At 40.8% G+C, this 20,891-nt stretch overlaps 2 protein-coding genes across 5 annotated transcripts; both read left to right on the top strand.

Annotated features, from left to right (window-relative positions):
• The first annotated feature begins 439 nt into the window (after window positions 1-439).
• Window positions 440-15,921, top strand: dnajb5 (DnaJ heat shock protein family (Hsp40) member B5). 3 transcript variants are annotated; one of them, XM_015027670.1, is made up of 4 exons: window positions 440-575; window positions 3,986-4,252; window positions 5,650-6,314; window positions 12,391-15,921. In XM_015027670.1, the coding sequence occupies exons 2-4, from the start codon at window positions 4,042-4,044 to the stop codon at window positions 12,622-12,624; spliced, it is 1,110 nt and encodes a 369-aa protein (XP_014883156.1). In that variant the 5' UTR covers window positions 440-575; window positions 3,986-4,041; the 3' UTR covers window positions 12,625-15,921. The 3 variants fall into 3 exon arrangements, with proteins under 3 accessions (XP_014883156.1, XP_014883154.1, XP_014883157.1); XM_015027668.1 differs by lacking the exon at window positions 440-575 and adding an exon at window positions 955-1,043; XM_015027671.1 differs by lacking the exon at window positions 440-575 and adding an exon at window positions 1,902-2,247.
• A 395-nt stretch (window positions 15,922-16,316) lies between these two features.
• On the top strand, window positions 16,317-20,128 carry akr1a1a (aldo-keto reductase family 1, member A1a (aldehyde reductase)). 2 transcript variants are annotated; one of them, XM_015027673.1, is made up of 8 exons: window positions 16,317-17,252; window positions 17,341-17,460; window positions 18,267-18,418; window positions 18,607-18,736; window positions 19,326-19,375; window positions 19,445-19,594; window positions 19,692-19,851; window positions 19,989-20,128. In XM_015027673.1, the coding sequence occupies exons 1-8, from the start codon at window positions 17,172-17,174 to the stop codon at window positions 20,052-20,054; spliced, it is 909 nt and encodes a 302-aa protein (XP_014883159.1). In that variant the 5' UTR covers window positions 16,317-17,171; the 3' UTR covers window positions 20,055-20,128. The 2 variants fall into 2 exon arrangements, with proteins under 2 accessions (XP_014883159.1, XP_014883158.1); XM_015027672.1 differs by having other exon boundaries at window positions 16,327-17,252; window positions 18,541-18,736.
• The last annotated feature ends 763 nt before the right edge of the window (window positions 20,129-20,891 follow it).

Here is a 20,891-nt window from a genome sequence, read left to right as displayed (position 1 = left end):
TATATATATATATATATAAAGAAGTGTCTGGGTCTGATTTTGAAGTCAGTGCTGGGAAATAAAGCCTCAGATTAAATGCATAGAACGAAAGTATGCCAGAGAGAGATGTCTGTTCAATTTAAAGCCTCCACGCTGTGACTTGATGATTGCACTCTTTACAGAGATAGGAGGTAAAGATGCGGGTGTGAGTGGAGTCATCTCATGACTCAGACCAGGCACGAGGCACGACTGTAGCACCGCGCGCGCATGGACACGCACACCCACATTTCTCAGATCAGCATCCAAACGGGACTCGATCTCATTTGTGCGGACAGCTGATTTACAGCAATTATCTGTCCAATCTAATGAGAGCAAAAAGAAAGAAAGAAAAAAATAGACATTGCTTTTGATAGTTTGTGGAAACTTTTTTTTGTTGTTGTTGTTGTTCTTCAAGAAATCTAGAAAAAATAAAAATAAAAATCACGAGTCCTGCAGGCCGGCTGAGGGGGCTGGGTCTGGTCTGGTCTGGTCTCCAGCCCAGGCTCCATATTTCAGGCACAAGTCCAGGGACGGACACCGCAGCAGCAGCGGGGTCGGTAAGGACATTTTAAAATACAGTTTTTACTTTTAAATGATTACAAAGTTTAAGAAGAGGGTTGCTTTTCCAAACAGCCATCGGAGTTAAGTTATTCGCGCCGTTAAATCGATAACTAGAGACATCGATTTAGACACGTTTCTCTCCCTGATTCTTGGAACCAGTCTGCTTCTGCTCCCCCATCAACACAGCACTGGTCCAGATTTGGCTCTGAGGTTTTCCACCGAGACGTCAGGCAGGCAGGGTGGCGAGAGGGAGGGCGGGCGGACCTCAGCGTTTGGTCACTGGTTATTTCAGAGCCTGTGATCCCCGCCGGTCGGTGCTGCGTCCTGACGTCAGGTTATTAAGGAGGCAACGGAGCCGGAGCGGCTGGGCAGACAGCGGGGCTGAAGGGGAGAAAGGAGCGCAGAAACAGGCTGGAGGAAGCCGGACCATGCTGATCTGATTCCCCCACTGACAGGGCATTCTGGTAGGGCTTTGTCTTCGCTTCTTTTACGTGGTCTGTGGGCCTGCATATGAGCATGTTTGTGTCGGGAAATAAGCGGAAATATTGAGCTTTATTCTTGGCATCACATCGCAAATTGGAACTGTTTCTTTAAGTAGAAGGCACAAGCGAGAAGAAGAAGAAGAAAAAAATCCTCCTCATTTTGCTCTCTGGAGACTGCTGTTGAGAGGCACTGCAGTGAGGGGGGTCTCTCCTGCCCATAAAGCTGGTTGAACACAATAGATTCAGGCAGTGTATCAGCGTGGTCTGCAGTGGGCTGCTTCCTTCTGTTTTCACACAAAACCTTTCGATTCCAGAAGCGGTGATTAAGGGGAAATTATTCTGGAGCTACCAGGCAGAGTTGATGTGGAGAAGCCCTTTCGGTTACAGTAAGATGAAGGGGATTCCTCTGCTCTCCATCTCAGACTACATCATCACCATATCGCCATGGCAACAGTTGGTGAAACCAGCACTCTCTGTTCCCTACATATCACTTAATAGATCTCACACAGAGTCTTCAAATGAGATATCTGGAGGGTGCATGGCAGATCCAGGGCCGGCCTGAGGTTGTCTGAGGTCCTGAGCAGAATTTAATTTGGGGGCCCTCTTCCAGCAAAACCTATTACCAGTACATTTTTCTTCTTTTTTTCAGAGTTAGGAGATTAGGGGAGAAAAGGTGAGTTTAATATTTTCAAATTAACTGTACCAAATCAAGTCTTTGGTGTAACTAAAAGTAAAAGTGTTACATCAGATGTATGCCAGGTAGGTAGCAGATATCACTGCATTGTTGTATGATTTTATGCATTTTATTGTTATGCTTAAATCAACACATCAACACTAATGTTTTTTTTTTTTTTTTTTACTTTAACCTGAAAATGCAATGAACTGCTCTGGGTTATTTTGAATCTTAACTGGGTGTAATATTCGTCATTTTGGAAATAGAGAAATAGGCATTTAAGTTTAAAGATAACAGAAGAAATAAGTCAGAAATTAGTCAGCACTGCATGTGGGGCTTTTATTTTGAAGAACCACGCATGTCTATTTGTAATGATGTAAAGTGTTCCATAAGCAACCACTCAAATAATGCCGGTTCTTGTTGCTCAGCAGTTCAATAAGTAACGTGGCGACTGTGGTGACAGTTGTGGGTTTGATTCCAGCTTCCTTGTGCCACATGTTGGTGTGCTGCTAGGTGAGGCACTTAACTACAACTTGCCTTCTTATCTGTGTGTGTAACTCTGCAGGAATTAAAACTTAAGTGAGGCTACAAATTTAAAGCTCTTGGGAGTTTTCCAACTGATTCTTTCATAAATCTGCCCTGTGTAATTTCAAGATTTGGAACAAGTCCTCCAGGCCAGCAGGGGGCCACAAGCAGCTGTAAAGTAGGCCTGTTTGGCCAGGTCATAAGGTGGTTCTCAATAGTTTTGAATATAATTGACAAATGTCTGTATCTCAATAATTTAAACTGAAACACTGCATAGATTGTCCAAACATGCATTTAAAGTGTTTATTTTAGTCAGTTTTGATGATATTGCCAGGGTCTCGAGTTGTTTGAGTTGCTTTCGTCTTTGTTTATTGTTTATACATTCCTTAGTTTCAATTCTTTGTTTAGATCAGCCATGTTTCTGTTTTTCTTTGCTTCAGCCCTTTCTTAGTTACTCTAGTTTAACCTTGTTTCTTATGTCTGGTTATTTGTTAGTATTAGTTTGATTTTTACTAAGTTTATCCAGTTTTGGCCAGTGTGCCATTTTCTCTCTCTCTCTCTCTCTCTCCCCTCACACCGTCAACCCATTCTGATCATCCATCTATTCCTTGTTCAGTAATCAATATCCCCAGTACGTATAAATCTCATTCTCAGTCACTCCTTGATGGTTCCTTCTGTTTAATCTAATTTTGTCCCCGTTCACATGACTGGCTTGTTTGTTCCAGCTGTGATTTCTTTTGTTTTGTTTTGTTTTGCTCTGGCTCCTTGTGTTCCTTGTGATTTTTGTATTGTTTTTATTCTTCATTTTTTATTAAAATGTAAAAACTACTCGCCATCTCCACATTGTTAGATAATGATTCAGAGCTTATTAATTAAAAAATTGGCTTCTTAGAAAACTGTAATTGCAAGTAACCAATAAAAAAGTTTTTTTTTTTATACAGAAATGTGGGCTACTAAATTTTTTTGCTGTCAATTCATGACCAGAGTTCGTTTTGCATGAATTACTGCATCAGTGCAGTGTGGCTTGAAGATGATCAGCTTGTGGTTCTGTGGGTGTTAAGGAAGCCCGGATTGTGTTCATAGCAACTTTATCTCTCCACTCTGTAGCTGCACTCTGTAATCTTGATACACTCAATCTAGAGTCTGTATCTAGATACAAGCTTTGTGTTTATCCTGTCAAATACAGAATTTACTTTCACCTGACGAGTGGACTTTGAACCAAGAAGCAACAGTCCGCTTCGTCCAGTTAAAAGCTTTAAGTCAAGGAATGTGACATGTTGTGTGCAACATCCTCAATCCTTGCATACAAAGGGCTTGATGGCCCTTGAGATTCTAACTCCAGCTGCATTCCTCACATTGTAAATCTCCTTCAAACCCTTAAATATGCTTTGCCTTGTAATTGTCTAAAAGGTGTGGCTATTCCTACTATTTTCGCATCTTTTTCTGCCACACTTTATCCCACTATTGAACTTTTATTGGTCCTATGTTATGTTATATTTACGCTAGAAACTGAATTGTGGGTTTTCATTTGCCGTAAACCATACCGAATGTGTAAAACGTATAACTCAGTGTTTTAGATTCATGTGAGTTAAACTTTTTAAATTGAGTAAATTAACTTTTTAATATAATTCTAAGATACTGAGATGCATCTAGCTTGTCATTCTCGGCGGCATCTGTCTCAGAGGATTGCTACGAGACTCTTGTTGTGTCCTTGTGTCTCATCCAGTGACACAGCACAGTCTGAGCTGAAGAGAGGGCTTCTGGGTCCTGAGAGGCGCAGGTATGGGGAAGGACTACTACAAGACCCTTGGGATCTCCAAAGGTTCCAACGAGGATGAGATCAAGAAGGCCTACCGACGGATGGCGCTGCGCTTCCATCCGGACAAGAACACAGATCCAAACGCAGAGGAGAAATTCAAGGAAATCGCAGAGGCCTATGAGGTTCTCAGCGACCCCAAGAAACGGGCCATCTACGACCAGCTGGGAGAGGAAGGTGAGGAGAAAACGGGTGATGGTCTTCTTCTCCAGGTTTGAAGCCTGGAGGGCTCATTCAGACTGAGAAGCCAGCAGGCACTTCTACTGAGTTAACTCAGGCTCAGGTCTAATATCACACAAATATGCATTAGTCACTCTAGTAATAATGTTGAGTTCATGCTTTTGTATTTTATGTGTGATTGTTGGTTATTATAGTGTCAACAACCCTCACCAGGTCCAATAACTTATAGTCCTCCTCAGCTGCTGTTGTGATCTGTGTATGAATGTGTGTGTGTGTGTGTGTGTGTGTGTGTGTGTGTGTGTGTGTGTGTGTGAGTTCCCTGACAGACAGATGGCTCGAGATCATGATGCTGCTGCGATATGAATAGCGGCAACTGCTGTAGTTTGCATTTGTGGGCGTTTTGTGCATGCATGTGTGTATTTGTGTGAGCTTGTTGCTCCCAATGACCTCGTATTTCAGTCGCTGTTGCTCCATTGGCAGCACTGCTTGAAGGTTGGTGATGCTGTGGGATTTTTTTCCCCGCCTACGATGGTTTATTCTCTCTGTTTTTTGAGAGAGATCCTCTGTCTGGCGTCTGATTTTATACAGACTTCCAAAACGTTTTTTTTAATTATTATTATTTAAAATATACATGTTTTCAGGTCATTTTTCTACAATTTTTTCCTCTGAAGTTTTAATATAGCTTTGGACATTTTAGTACAAAATATTTACCTATCTTATCTGTAGGTACCACAAATTTCAAATTTGGTATCTATAGGTACCAGGAGTCAGTTTCAAACACTGAAACTGACTCCTGTTTTTGGCTTCTCTACTAACTTCTAAACTTTTATTGCATACAATAAAACAGGACAGTAATACTGAAAGTTGACACTGACTTAAAATATGCAGTGAGGGAATGTTTCTACACCTTTTTCATTCATGAAATCAAAATAGGTCCAAGTGGCCTCCATATAATTCAGGTCATGAAAGGGTTAACGCTCAGAGGCCCAGGTTAGGTAAACATGAATTTAAAGGTAGTCCAAAAAGTGATGAAAAGACTTTTTCTAAAATTTTGAATGCATCTGTATTCAGTCTATATGTCAAAAACCCAAAATCTGATGGGTGAAATGTTAAAATCAACATTTGACGGGTAAAATTAAAGATAAAGAATGTAAGAGAAATAGGCCTTTAGAAAACTAAAGACAAGAAAAGTCAGAAAATCAAACATTTTTTCATTCTAAATTTTACTTTTTTTTCATACTTATACACACGGTAATAAAAATATGATACCGTTCCAGGGTGTTTGATGTTGGGGTCAGAGCCATGTGTGTGTTAGAAGATGTTCACAGTTTGCACGGGGTTTTTAATGTGTGTTTGTACAGTCAGTCGTTTCTTAGCCCTCTGATCTGTTGCAGGTTTGAAGACAGGAGGCAACAGCTCTTCTGGTGCTCCTGGCAGCTCGACGCACCACTACACTTTCCATGGAGACCCCCACGCCACCTTTGCCTCTTTCTTCGGGGGCTCCAACCCCTTCGACATGTTCTTTGGCTCCAGCCGCAGCCACAGCCGCTCCAACGGTTTCCCCTTCCACAACGACCACAACAACGGCGCAGAGCAGGACACGGAAATGGATGAGGATGACCCCTTTGCTCATTTTGGGAGACAGTTTGGCTTTCCTGGAGGAATGAACAATGGCTTCCCAGGGGAGGGCCGCAGGAGGAGGGGGCCAACCCCGTCGGAACGCCTGGGCACCAACCGGAAGCACCAGGACGCGCCGGTGGTCCACGAGCTGAAGGTCTCACTGGAGGAGATCTTCCACGGCTGCACCAAACGCATGAAGATCACCCGCCGCAGGCTGAATCCAGACGGGAGGAGCATGAGAACGGAGGACAAGATCCTCAACATCGTCATCAAGAAGGGCTGGAAGGAGGGGACCAAGATTACTTTCCCAAAGGAGGGGGACGAGACCCCTGAGAACATTCCTGCCGACATAGTGTTTGTGCTTAAAGACAAGGGGCATGCCCACTTCAAAAGAGACGGTTCCAATATCATTTATAACTGCAAGATAACCCTAAAAGAGGTACGTCCAACTTATTTCAACTCTGTTTGTCTCCTCATGTTGCAGCTCTACCCACAGATTAGTTGCTAATTCTTTAGAGGGATTTTGATTCCCGGTGAATCCAGTCAGGTAAACACTCACTTCAGCTGGGAAGTTTTGGAACAGAAATGCCTCAAACAGTGACTTTCTAAAGCTTTTCTGCATTTGTCAGCTTCAACCACACAATTTAGCAGGACTTATTGGGATTTTATGTGGTAGATTAACATTAAGGAATTAATGTTAAATGTGAAGTAAGGAGAAATATTATTTTACAAAGAAAAATTGTTTGCTAATTTAAGTCAGGTATGTAGAGTAAAACAAAAATCTAAAAGATGCCGGACATGTTTTAGATGAAGGACTGGAGTCTCCCATCTTTGATAAAAAAAAAAGAATATTCCCAAACTTTAAACATCTTAATCACGATAAAAGTCAAACCTGCCAATAGATGAGCGTCCAGCTCAACTGACCAACCAGGAAAGGACAGCATTAATCAAAGAAGAAGCTGAGAAGCTCCTGTGATCCACAACTTGGGTGTGAAAATATTACTCACCTACAATAAGAAGTTTAGAATGGCCTAGTCAATGTCCAGGAACCTGCAGCTGATATTGCAGTGACAGATGGTTCTATGAACCGCTGAATTAAGTATTCTGCATACAAATGTGAGCCTCTAACCTTTTTTAAAGTATTTTTTAAATGAATTTATTTGAGAGAGCAAGTATGAAAAACAAGTATGACTTTCTGTTCCTTCAAAACTAAACTAATTTATGTTGATCTGTCACGGCGATCTGAAACCTGCGACTATGGAGTCACATTTGACTTTCCACAATGGCTCTTAGTAACTTTGACTGACAATTAAAAGGAACCAGCTATTGTTTTTAAACAACAAATATAACAACAAATGCAGGTTTTAACCATTGCATTTTTTCCTGGAATATTTGCACAGGATTCCCACAAAGTACAAGTAATACATTTTTAGATCTCTTTTTCTTGTCAATAGGTTGAAATCTATGTGCTTTAAAATAATAATAATAATAATAATAATAATAATAATAATAATAATAATAATAATAATAATAATAATCCAGATTTATGTTTTCTTCAGAACCTAAAAATAGAAATGAAACACTTCTTTAAAAATGATAATATGTACATATTTGTCTAAAAAGTTGTCTTTTTTCAAAAAGTCACGTGACATTTAATGCTCTAAACAAGTTTTATTTGGCTAACCTGAGAGCAAAACGGCTCTTTAGTTTGCAAACTCTTGGTCTACGACATAAGATTTTAATAAAACACTTTATATTTGTGGTTGCTACGTGAGAAAATGTATAAGCGCTGAAGGCTTGTGAATAATCCTACAGTGCACTTTATTCCTGGATGCGTTCATTGCATGTGGTCATTGCTGGAGGACAGGATCAGTCGGAGCAGTCTCTGCCACCCACATGTGAGAGAGGAAGCAGGAATGTGGTGTCCTGATGTGACAGGCATAGAACCACCATCCTCATTCGTTATGTGCATCAGCATGAAATCATATGCATAAACACCTAAGACAGCACACAAGTATCCACCGCCTGCAAACACGTTCAGATAAAGATGGATCGTAGTGTTACATTGGTGACAATCCCAGCTTCTATTATTGCATCTGGCAGGATATTTAATTGGCCGCTCCTACAGTGTGGAGGGCACTGGGTGCTCCGCCGCTTTAGTGTTTCCATTAAGGCTGCCACGTCCTGACAGTCAACCTGATGGTGGGTTCGCTGAGAGCACCAGGGATGTCAGTGCTGTTCTTTTTTCTCAGCTTAAGCCAATTTTTACGGTTTTGCTGTAAACTTTTCCAAATAACCAGCTACGTAATGGAGCAATGGCCTCACACAGCAACTCTGCACAGACTAGAGCGCATTGGAGTTTATTGAGTCATATTTAAAGCTGGAGATGTTGTTTAATCAAACCTGCAAGCGGTTAAGTTTGCACTTTGCAACTCCCACAGCTAAAACCGTCTCATCTTTCCACGGCCAGATAAGAGACTTAAGTCTGGTGGAGTTAAACATGAGACGAGGCAGAGTAGGGGAAATGTTTTCTGGGGTGGGGGCTGCATCCTGGGAGTTTTAGGGAAGTGGGTCAGATGATTTAGTTTCCTAAGCAAAAATGAGCTCGTATATCTCTCCTCCTCCTGCTCTGCTTTCTTCAAAAAATGCCGAGGAATGCTGCAGCGAAAAACCCCAGCTTCAAATGCGAGCTGCACACACTCCAATCTATCAAAGTGTGAAATATGTCATGCAACGCATAAAACAAGTTCTGTCACAGGGAATAATTGCTGCCATAAATAAAAGCCAGCTTATTGTTTCTAAGGAGCAAAACAGAACCGTTTGGATGTGTTGATGTTCGAGGTTTGAGTATTAAATATTATGTCATATTTTGACAGCTGGATTCTTCCCTAGCTATGAGGTTGCTCAGTTTTGTTTTCTGCCAGAAGCATCCCTCGGTAGGCAGCTTAGTTTAGTGCTGCCAATTCTGCTTTACCACGCTGTGACACTCATGGGAGACGTTCATCCCTGCAGCATCTCCAAAAGCCACAAGCTACAGGAGATGTAGCTCAGATCTGACACTATGATTTCTCTAGAAGCAAATTCTTTCCAAACCCATAGGAGGCCAGAATGTAGCGATGATAATGGCTCAGTGCGCTCCGGTCAAAATCAGACGTCTGTCTTCCATCAACTTAATAGCCGCTGATGCGGATGTTGAATCTTTTCTAGTAGATTTTGTGCTTGAATGGACAGTTCTGGATTTTTGAACTGATATTTTGTTAAGCTCTTACCTGCAGTAGAGATTTCTCATAGCATTTCCATTAGTGTAGATCCAGATTAGTTGGACTCAGTGGCTGAAGGTAACTGCTTGTTCCACAGGAACCAAGACCAAAGTAAACTTTTACCATCTTTAAGCAACTCTAGTGTCAAAATAGTCAAAGCAAACGATGAATATGATGCTGTATGTCATTTGATATTTCTGAATCAGTCTGTATTGAACAACTTATTTTTGTCAAGGGGAAAAAAAAAGTATCTAAAAATTTAAAGAAAATCTCACAAGTCAATGCAGAGCCAAATTACAAGGTGTGGACAAAAACTGATTGCACAGCATAAATAATGTATTAAAAGTTTTTATTCCATCTCTATGCAAGTGAAAGAAAAAAAAACAGAGTTTAACGCTGGCTTCTCTTTTCTTTTTAGTTTGATAAACCTTCTTAAAGTCTTAAGAAGGTTAAGACTTTGTAGTTGTCATGCAGTAGAGCCACTTTTCTGCTCCTTTAGTAGTACTGAGCCAAGAAATTACCTCCCTGATAAAGAAAACGCATGTCAAATGTACAAAATGGGATCTTTTGTAGCGTGTTTCAATGCTCCTTTCTGCTTCAGACCGTCTCCCCCACAGTTCACAGAAAGCTTGAACTCAGGTCATGTTGTAAGGCAGCTCTGTGTGGTTTAGTGATGTTGTTTGCAGCTATGGATTTAAAATGTTACCGTGACGTTTTACTCACTGCGATGAACGAAAAAGTGGTAATAAAAAGTACTTTTAATACATCTGTCACTGCACATAGCCTGGGATACAAAAACACAAATATTACTCTAAAAATAGACAAACCACAGCCTTCGTCAAACAAGCTCCTTCACCACTTCATTTACATTAAGCAGTAATGTATTGCTAAGCAAAAAATAAATGAATGAATTCAATGTTCTTCAAATATATTGATGTTTATTAATGATTTCATTAAACCTGCAGTGGAAGATCATAGTTTAAACAGTTACAGTATGAATCTCAACCTACTGTCTGTTTTGATAACAAACTACAATTTAAAAAAATGATCGCAATAAATCATTGTTCTGAGTAATATTTCTTCACCCAGTTATATGTGATAATTATCCATTCCTGCTTCTGAGAGCTACTTTACTAATGCATTAATTACCACTTCAGTGTTTTCGTGACATACTGTTTTTACTGTTTAAGACACGTACAGAGACTAAAACGTGTAAAGTAGAACCAATGCCTGCTGTAAAAGTAAAGCACTGTATAAAATTAAACTACCGTATCAGTTTAAGTGAATGCTGTTTTGCCTTCATTTACTTCCCTGCAGCTATTGTGAACAGAAACACTTGGCATGTTCTGTTCTCAGTACACTTTTGAAAGAGGTGGCGCTGCACCTCCTTCTTCAGTTTCCTGTGTAAATCGTCATCAACGCCGGTCAACATCTTTGAGAGGACGCTTTCGGTTAAGAGGATATTTATCGGTTGCATCCTGAAGCAAACACGAAACATAATTTTTAGGTTTAAGCAGGAAGGATGTTTGGCTCTGAGAAAATCTTGAGTGTCCTTTCCGTAAAAAAGTGTCAGTGTTTGTTTTGTATGTGCCAGTCTCTGTGGTGCTGCTGTCTGAGCAGAGCCTTATGCAATCATTGATCAGATGGCGGTGTGCTCTCAGTGTTATGGCAACCTGTGTCTGTGTGTAAGATCTGCGTTAGTGAATGAAAGTGCTCAGAACTGGAGGATGAGTCTCGGAGGCAGCCAAAAGGCCAGGTCAAAGGGCAACGTATGCATTGGGTGACAGGACGCTGATGTCATGGCTGGAAAAACGCTGTCTGTGCTCTGAGACGGCTGCTCCGCTTGACCCAAAAGTCAATGGTCCATATTTACTTTCTATCAGACAGAACAAGAAAACAAAACAACTCCGTATTGATTATAGTAATTATGAAATTGTTTATTTTAAAGTTTGTAGACTATCTGTGAGCCACCTGACTCCGTATCAGTGACCTCTTATGGCTCATATCTTTCTGCTGAACAACAATTAAACCTTTGTGTAGGTGACAACATAACATTATTTGTTAAATATGATGTTTTTGGTCTTATTCAAATGTTCTGATCAATTGAACTCTGAGTTGTCATGACCTGTAACCTACTTAAAATACATTAGTCTATATTTAGTGAATACATAGATAAGTTTCACTTTTTATATTTAATTACTTAAACATTAAATTACATCACAAAAATGCCCATTTTCTTTTTGGTATATATATAAAATCCAAAATATTGTCAATCCAGTTCCTCTCATATGGTCAGATTCAGATGTCATTATTTACCAATACTATTAAACTTAATTATGACAATTATTATATTATTTGGTAAAAAGAAATATTTTAGACATTTTGTACCTATTATTTTGTCTATCTTAGAATGAGTCTGTATTTTTACATATACATTTCAAAGTTACTATTTTGTTTATTTACTCTTAACTCTCCTGACCCGAACCTTTCGGATTTGTAACTGTGTGCTCATCTCCATCTGTGTCTCTTCACACCTGGCTTTTTTATTTTATTTTACTGCTTTTCTTTGTAGCAGTTGCTTCGAAGTGTTACATAAAGTCTGTTGTTCATTCAGCTATTCAGTCACACAGTTAAAAATAGTTGTTTCTGTTCAGCCTTAATATCCCGAAAGATGCCCACCACAAAGCCTGTGAAGTCGTTAAAACCCACATGTCTCTGGATTCATGGTACATTGTGATAAGGAGGTTATGCTTGTGTGCGCGTGCGTGCGTGCGTGCGTGCGTGTGTGTGTGTTTGTGCCGCCAGGCATGACTGTGTGGATCTGACAAGCCCTCCAACTATTCACGAGCTCAACCGATTCCTGCCTCACTTCATTAGTCCAAAATATGAGGGTGCTGCTAAAATTAGTCCCCAGTGCAACGCTGACACACTTGTGCACTCACACAAAACACAAAGACCTGAAAACCTTTCCGATGCCAAGATCCTAATGTTCTTTTCCAGAGGTGGTTCTCCAGACCCGGCGGGAGCTGTAGTCCAAGCTAAGTGATCTTTTAGAGAGGAACACTCTCTGTTTTCCACACACACAGCACAGAAAACACAGCAGCATGATGTTGTGCTTTGGGGATGTCAGTGGGGGGAGGGAGATAAACTCCAGTTTTACCTCATGGAAACATTAGGTCATTAGGATATTCATGGCTCTGGAATTCATTTCTTTCTATAGACTTTAACCCTCTGCGTTTCCTCTCTCTTTTCCAGGCGCTGTGTGGCTGCACTGTTAGTATTCCCACGCTGGAAAACCGCGTCATCTCGCTCCCTTGCCACGACATCATCAAGCCAGGAACGTTGAAGCGGGTCAGGGGGGAAGGTCTGCCTTTCCCCAAGAACCCGTCGCAGCGTGGTGACCTCATCGTGGAGTTTTCTGTCCGTTTTCCTGACAGGATCCCCCCGCAGTCCCGAGAGATTATCAGACAGCACCTCCCCCAGTCGTAGGAGGACCTCTGAGCCTTCCACCGGCAAATAAAACTACCCGTCATACATCCTCATCTACTCCTCCCATATATGGTAGTGACGGTTTTAATGTCCTGTGTTGATGATGCACACAACATCTTAGACGGACAGACAAAGACTGAGAGGATCAGGATTTAATTTAGCTTTGTATGTGCTGTCTTTTGGTCCAAGCACACACACACACACACACGCACACACACACACACACACACACACACACACACACACACACACGAGTCCCCAGACAGTGAAGCGGTGCGGAGGCTGGGCTGTGCACAACTGTGGCTTCTATCCAATCTTCTTTTCTGAACTGTTTTTTACCAATTTATCAATGGTTTTGTAAGCTCTCCTCCTCTCCAATCCTTGTCTTTTTGTGAAAAGGATGAAGTTTGAGATATTTTTTTAAAAGAAATGTTTAATTAGGATTTTTTTTGTGTGTTGTTATTTTTACCTCAAGTTTACCAGCAGCTTGAGTGTTTTCAGAACATAGTCTAGTTTTAACATAACTCCACCTTGACTTGGACTCCATGCTAAAGAAACATAGATTTTAAGTCTGTAGGCTCGTTAGTGTGGTCGACCTTCCCCAAACAAGTAGACATCTGCTAGGCCAAATTTCACACGAAGTTCCACATCGCACTGCAGTTCAGACTTGGCATGGGCTGGTTTTCTGGTCTCAAGGTATTCCGAGGTTTTTAAAGGCTGCGGTTTCAAAACCCCAAAACCTTTCCGTCATACTGATTGTACTGTTTAATGTCATTTTATAGAGGTATATGAGAAAATACTGGCGTTAAAAGCAACTTTTTCTAGCTGTTTGAAGCACAGAATAAAACAGAGTTGCTGTTCCCTTGTTTGTTGCTGTGCACTGCCGGTCAGCTGCTTGAAAGTATGCTTTTTTTATTGCTAAAAAGAAAGAGACGTTCAGCTATCTGGATGCGGTTTCGGTATAATACAGAATGTCATCATATGAAAACTATAAGGGCATCATTTATTATTCTTATTAATCTGTTAGAATGTTTTAAAACTGCATCTGGTGAGCTTCAGCATGTCACAATCAACTGCTTGCAAATAGAATCAGCAGTGTAATCATGATTATGGCATCTAGAGCAGGAGTCCCCATCCCTTCTCCAACACACCTGAATCAAATAACTGAATGACCTCTTCTGCATGTCATCAAGTTCCAGAGGCCTAATAATGAGCCATTCATTTGATTCAGGTGTGTTGAATTAGGGATTCGTCTACAGGTTTTAGTACCTTGGCTCTTGATGACATTTAACACTATGGCATGCAGAATTTGGTTGCCAGACAAGCAGAGCTGCTGTGGATGTTTTTGGTCAAACAGGACGTTTCACCTGATTTTATTCCAACATAGTCTGTTTTGCCACAGAACTGACAAGAACAGCGACTCAGATAGCGGCCACAACAACATCACTTAATGTCACACTGTAAGCTGTACAGGTGCGTCATTCATGTCAGCATGCTGGATGCTTGAAAATGAAAGTGAAACTGATGACAGGACCTACTTTCCGAGTGATTCTGTTAAATGTTTTCTGACCATCACATTTTGTTCCAACATAGTCTGTTGGTCCATAAATATAAGAACAGATGGTGACATTACATACGCAGAACACTGTGATTCCACATCGTTGATCCCAAAACACATGCAATACCCAGAATGGGAAACCATTCTTACACAAATACCCTTCATTTCATCGTGTTTATATCCACATAATGCTCTTTTCAATATGAATCAGCACGAGAGCAACTATAGTTATTTGTCCTTTTAGACCTAAGATGTTACCTTTAGCCTGCTTGTCACCTGTTTTTGTCATGGCTGTGAAACCAGCTTGTGAAAAAATCCACAGCTCAGAGAAATGATCCCAAAACGTCTCATACAAATAAACCATCAACCCCTGATTAAGAAGCAGAACAACAAAAAGCGATATTTTGCATAATAAGCACAGTTACTTAAAAAAAAATACAACACTTGTCAGATCTTTATTCTACATTTTTGGTTAATTTTATGTAAGACAACCAATTTACCAATAAATAAATGAAATAAGTAACCTTTCCTATAATAACATGTACCAGCGTTTTAGAAGCATTGCGGCTAACTTTTTTTTTCTGATTCAAATGAAAACAATTAGATTACATCATGCATTTTGGTCTTAAGCTTTTCATGTAATTACCATTTGGCCCAAATTTGTCATACCATGAATATTACGCACCGGCCCATGCCTAGTTCACATTAGCCCATCTTGGTTGAATTGAAATGACAATCACAACCTGCAACTGCAGCGGGAGCTTTGATAACAACAAAGGGTGCTTTCCTTCACGCCGAGCTGCTCATCGCCGATTAGCTGGCTCACTTTCTAAGGGACATACAGGTGCCTTAGCCCAGTGTCAAACCAGTAACACAGGCCACACTGTAATTTATACAAAAAGCCATGAGTGCACAACAGATGATGCCCTATGCTGTGTTAGACTTTACCATCTGGAGGTGGTAAAACTGTAAGTAAGCAATGTAAAGTTTATAAAGTACTGTAAGTAAGCCAAAATGTTTTTAGGGAGCAATTTGATATGAGACTGAGGATTTTTTTGTAAGTAATTTAAAGCAAAGTGCCAAACAAGTAGAGGTGGGATTTTCCCCGAGGGACTAAATGGCGGTTAGTCTGACAGCCCCCTGCTTTGTATTATAACTTTGTTCTCTTGTGGCTTTTGAAGGCCATGTCTTGGTGCTAAAGTGAGCAGTGCCACCAATAAACCACACTGCTTTGTGATTTGATAAGGCTTCTGTGTTTTATACGTGTACAGCTAGTAGAACACCCTGTTTTAGGAACCAGGCCTTGAAGCAGATGATCTCTTTCTCAACAGCAGGGGGCGCTGAAACCCCTTTGAGCTCCTCCTCATTTTGTATTTTACATCAGTGATGTAAAAGACGCAGAGATGTTTATATGAGCATGAGTTATGCAGGACGTTCATGTTGGTCTTACATATATATATAAATAAAATGTTTTCTTCCTGGGATGTTTAAATGCATTAAAAATGCACTTTTATATTGTAAAAATATTGCGGAAGCAGTTATAGGATGGGAGAGACGTGAATGTCTGATTGTGCGATTGTTTGTACCGCCTCTTAAACCCTCAGAGGACACTAAAGTGTGGCTGCAACCAGAGTGTACATGTACCGCTGCTGAAAGACTCGCCGTCACTGCTTGTCTGCATTTGACAATATGGTATTTATTAACTTTTAATAATGTAACAAATAAACCAAATGTGTGAAGCTAAGCTTGTGTCATTGTTTTTTATTCTAGCTCAGGCTAACACTGAATTGGATGATTATGTGATGTAACCATAACAGTGTAATATTGGGGAGTTTTGACATGGCTCAATAAACGGGGTAGGATGTTTTCTTCTAAGCACAAAACACAGAATCAAAACTTTACGAATGAGGGACAAGGCTGCCAAAAGATACCCCGACTTTACATCAACAACTAATCCAACAAGCTCAGAACAACATCTACAGCACTGCAGACCTTGTTTTCCCCAGTAAAGGTCAGAGTTCATGATTCAACAGTATGAAGGAAACTGAACAAAAATGGCATCCATAAAATCAGTTTATCGAAAATTTTGAGCTGTGACAAAAAAAAAAAAAAAAAGTGTCACTCCTCACAGGAAGATACATTTCTATACTGGATATTTCTAGCAGAAACTGGTTCCAGAAACAAACATACAAATACATCAATCTGCTATCAATACAACAAACAGAGCCAAGACAGCTTTTTTTATCCACTCTGCGTGTCTCTGGTATCTCTGAGCAAAGTGGAGTTTGGACATTTTCCATCAGTGATAGGTAAACACACACTTTGACCTCAACTTGACAAAAATTCACTCGGACGCAAGAGCCTCATTGGACCCTTTTGGAGCGATCTCAGGTGGGAACAGAAAAGGTCAATACTTTAATTACTGGGACAGTTTTAGTGGATTACACTCTGGTCTGCAGCCAGATCACGAGGCGGTCAGGCCCACTTCTTCGTGCAAGACAGAAAAAAAAATCACGTGAAACTGGAGTTGTGGTTAATGAACAAATTGTGTGCAGCACATGGTAGGTAAGGATGTTGCCGATGATTACTCAGCCTGGAGGTCAGCTGCAGCTACATTGCGCTGTGACTAATGGCGTATAGCTGTGTCAGCTATTTCTAGTGGTAAGGTTGGGTTAGCAGAGGGTTTATGAATCCTCTGAGAAGATCTACTTTGAGGGTAGAGCGAGCTCGAAACAGTAAGTGGGGTCAGTAAATATTTAGTTTGCCCTGCATGTGAAACGGCATCTGCTCTGTCATAAGTTTCTGTATTATGTGAAATCCACTGAAACGTCATACAACACCGCTGCAGGGCAGAGTTAATGAATCCAGATGATAATCAGTAACAGAGTATTAACACAGTCATCATGACCGGATAATCACTGCGCCCACTTCCACAGGAGTTAAGAGGAGCCCTCACGCACTCGCTTGTCCTCCGTTTGGGTCGTGAAACATGAGCACTTTTGTGACCCTCTCGTCGGGGCAGAGGATGCCTCTGGTTGGGCTCGGCACGTGGAAGAGCGCTCCAGGTCAGGTAGAGCAATGCATAATCACCCAGATTTAACAGACTAAGCCAAAAGATGGTCTTGGATGTTGCTTGAGTGCTACTATGTACTCGCCAGGTGAAGCAGGCAGTGCTGGCAGCTTTAGACGGTGGCTACAGACATATCGACTGTGCCGCCGTGTACGGCAACGAACAGGAGGTTGGAGATGCTTTGGCTCTTCGGGTGGGTCCAGGGAAGGTGAGGAGCTGTGATTTCTTCTTCCAGCAGTTGAATAAACTGCCTTGTCAGTTTATTCAGCTGCTATGACTCACTGAATCACTTGTCTAAGTGGAATTGGGTTCGTTTTTTTCTCTCAGAGTGAAACAAGTTTAAGACGTTGCATCTCAGTCTAAAAGGTTTCCTAAACTCAGCTTGGCCTGTGGTTCTAAAAACTACCTCATAACAGATAAGACAATTTTGAAAATGTTCTGTTTAAAAAAAAAAAAAAATGTTTTTTACATTCAAATTAAATAATCCGTTGGCATCAAACTACTGTCATTTAAATACAGCAAAATAAATAACTGAGATTATGCAGTATCAATTGAAATCAGATGTTTTCTTACAAAGTTTAAAAACAAACATGGCCAATTTCTTCCCACCGTCCGACATTAAATGATTTCCCATTTTGGTCCAGATAGGATTGTCCAAGTTACTTTAGTGTGATGATTCTATGTTATACGAGTCTCACTTTCTGAAACAAGTGGCATAAAATGTTGAGCTTATTTCATTTTATTTAAAAGTTTGAGTGATGTCAGTCATGTTGCATTGACTGGCATCCAAAGTCCAAAGAGCAAAACTGAAATGTACAATTGTATATTTTGGAAAAGTGAGCACAATTAAAAACAGTCCAATGACTGGCAACAACGTTCATCAGAGCTTTGACGTTTCGAAGCTAGTAATTACTCAATCAATTTTTGTCCTGAAATGTTTGAGAACCACTAGCTTAGCTTATAAAACCAATCACATGTTTCGCCAGAAGTCTAACTTGCCCTCTTGACCCCCAGGCTCTGAGGCGTGACGAGGTGTTTGTGACTTCCAAACTGTGGAACACCAAACATGATCCCAAGGATGTGGAAGAGGCATGCAGGTCCAGTCTGACCCACCTGGGTCTCTCCTACCTGGATCTCTACCTCATGCACTGGCCCATGGCCTTTAAGTGAGTAGCAGCTCATTCTGCAAAGCGTTGCTTCTTCCTCCAGTGCATATTACGTGCCCTAGAGTCAGTGTTGAGGTGAAAACCATTCATTCCTATGCCAAAACAAAATGTGGATGTTTCAGGAGAGGGAAGGAGTTAATGCCTCGACGAGACGATGGGAGTATTTGTTACTCTGACACTCACTACAGAGATACTTGGAAGGCCATGGAGAACCTTGTAGATAAAGGCCTGGTTAAGGCTATCGGGCTGTCTAACTTCAACGCAAGGCAGATTGATGACATCATCGCCATTGCCAGGCACAAACCTGTGGTGAACCAGGTAAGGCTGTTCAAACAGAACATATAGCAAACTAAAAATCCAGGGCTAACCCAAAGAAAGCAAACTAATCTGTTACCCTGGAAAGACCCCAACTTTTTTTTTTTTTTTTAACTTTTTTTATAATATAAATCTCAAAACTTTAAATTCTGTCATCACTTTTGTCAGGAATGATTCAAATTTAAAATCACTTCAAAGGTTGTTTAAAAAAGTAAATTAAAAAAAATCTTATTTATGCTTAATGTGAAATCTTTCCAATGCAACAATTCGGTCATTAATTAGTTTAACCATTTCTGTCTGGGCTGGGGTCACAGTTCATGCACACCATTAAATACTGCTGGCGTGAAGAATGTAAGAGCAAAGCAGAACATTTCAGAAACACAGTATTACTGTTGACTTACTGGTAAACCACATCAAATTCAGAACACGACCACTTGATCAGTTTAATGAGATATTATTTTGGTGTTTTCTTGGAAATGGGTTCCCAAAACAAAAATCTGCTTGAGGCCCCATGAAATCTTAGACCGGCTCTGTGCAACTTAATATTTTCATGTCAGTTTGAATAAACTACATCTCCTGTCTTTTTCTGCAGGTGGAGTGCCACCCTTATCTGTCTCAAGCAGACCTCCTGTCACACTGTCGGTCAGTTAAATACACTTTAGGTAAGGGGCATTCAGAGCAGCTGAAATCATGCTCTCACTTCTGTTGCAGGTCATTGGCGGTCTGTGTGACAGCCTACAGTCCTCTGGGCAGCGGAGACAGACCCTGGGCTTCTCCTGAGGAGCCTAGTCTGCTGGCAGATCCGCGACTTGGCGCCATCGCCGAGAGGTACCAGAAATCTCCTGCTCAGGTGATACTCAGGTAAGGCAGGACACCTCAAAGTATCGCTTTTCTCAACACAGCTAACAGTCCTCTAATGTTACTGTGGGCAACGTGACTGTATCGCCCGACTCTGCAGGTGGAACGTCCAGAGGGGGGTGGTGTGTATCCCCAAAAGTGTGACGGCCTCCAGGATCCAGGAGAATTTAAGGGTGTTTGATTTTTCCTTGTCTCCAGAAGACATGAGACTAATCGACTCCTTTAACCGCAACACACGTTTTATTATCCCGACAGTGGAGGTGAGACATTACTGCTAGAAATCCAGAAATAAATCCTAATGACATGGTTACGACTCTCCATGCAGGACTGAAGTAGCAGATGTATTAAAAAAAAAAAAAAAAAAAACCTGAGAATATATTTATTTGTGTTTCTACAGAAGGATGGCAAGAAAGTGTGGAGGGATGGAGAACATCCTCACTTTCCCTTCCATGATCCGTACTGAGCCTTCAAGAAACGCATTAAAGGCGATTCTCAAATAGATGACATGGAAAAATAAATTAAACTGAACCTCAATCAGAATTGGTGTCGTCCATTTCTTCCCCTGTGACGCGTTCACAAAATTTATTGAAAACATGTTTAGTTTGATGTTCATAAAACAAAACAAAAAAAGTTATGCTGAGAGCGACACTATGTGGCCAAAGACAGAACTGCCTCAGTTATTTAAAGACTCACACGATCCAACTCGGTTTCATTACTCAGTGATAGAGATCTAGTTCTAGATCATTCCTATACCTTTTTGGTTATAACTTCCAGTGAATTAAATTCCCCCAAAAACGTTGAATATCACATTAAAACCAAGGAATGTTAGCACCAAAATGTAAACCTACAAAAATATGTCCATGCCCTCCACAGTATTGGTTGGTTCTCCTTTCACGTGAATTATTGCATCAGTGGCAAGTAGCATGGAGATGATTAGCCTGATGTTCTGCGGCGTTAGAAAAGTTCAACTTGCATCACGAACGGCCTCCTGTTACACCATATTGAAAGTAAGGAGGAACCAAGTTCTGCTGGAATATTAACTCAGGGTCTCTAAAGCAGAGCTGAGCTTTTTTTAAGCTCAACTCCAAAGTTCCCGATGGATGACTGTGCCGATTGTGTACTTGTTAAAACAAAGAGAGCAAAAAATAGCAAAGGACATGGAACCCTAACAGAAATTGCAATACAATCTTAGCCAAGCCTAATCTAAACAAACAACAGAGACCTTAGTAACGCCTCCATTTAGTGAGATTTTATTTGCAACAACATAACCTTGACAAATTTGTAATACATTATATGCTAC

The sequence above is a fragment of the Poecilia latipinna genome, unplaced genomic scaffold, assembly GCF_001443285.1.
Source record: "Poecilia latipinna isolate Pla-1442-1.1 unplaced genomic scaffold, P_latipinna-1.0 Scaffold104, whole genome shotgun sequence".
NCBI lineage: Eukaryota > Metazoa > Chordata > Actinopteri > Cyprinodontiformes > Poeciliidae > Poecilia > Poecilia latipinna.
This window is presented reverse-complemented; position numbering and strand designations above follow the sequence as displayed.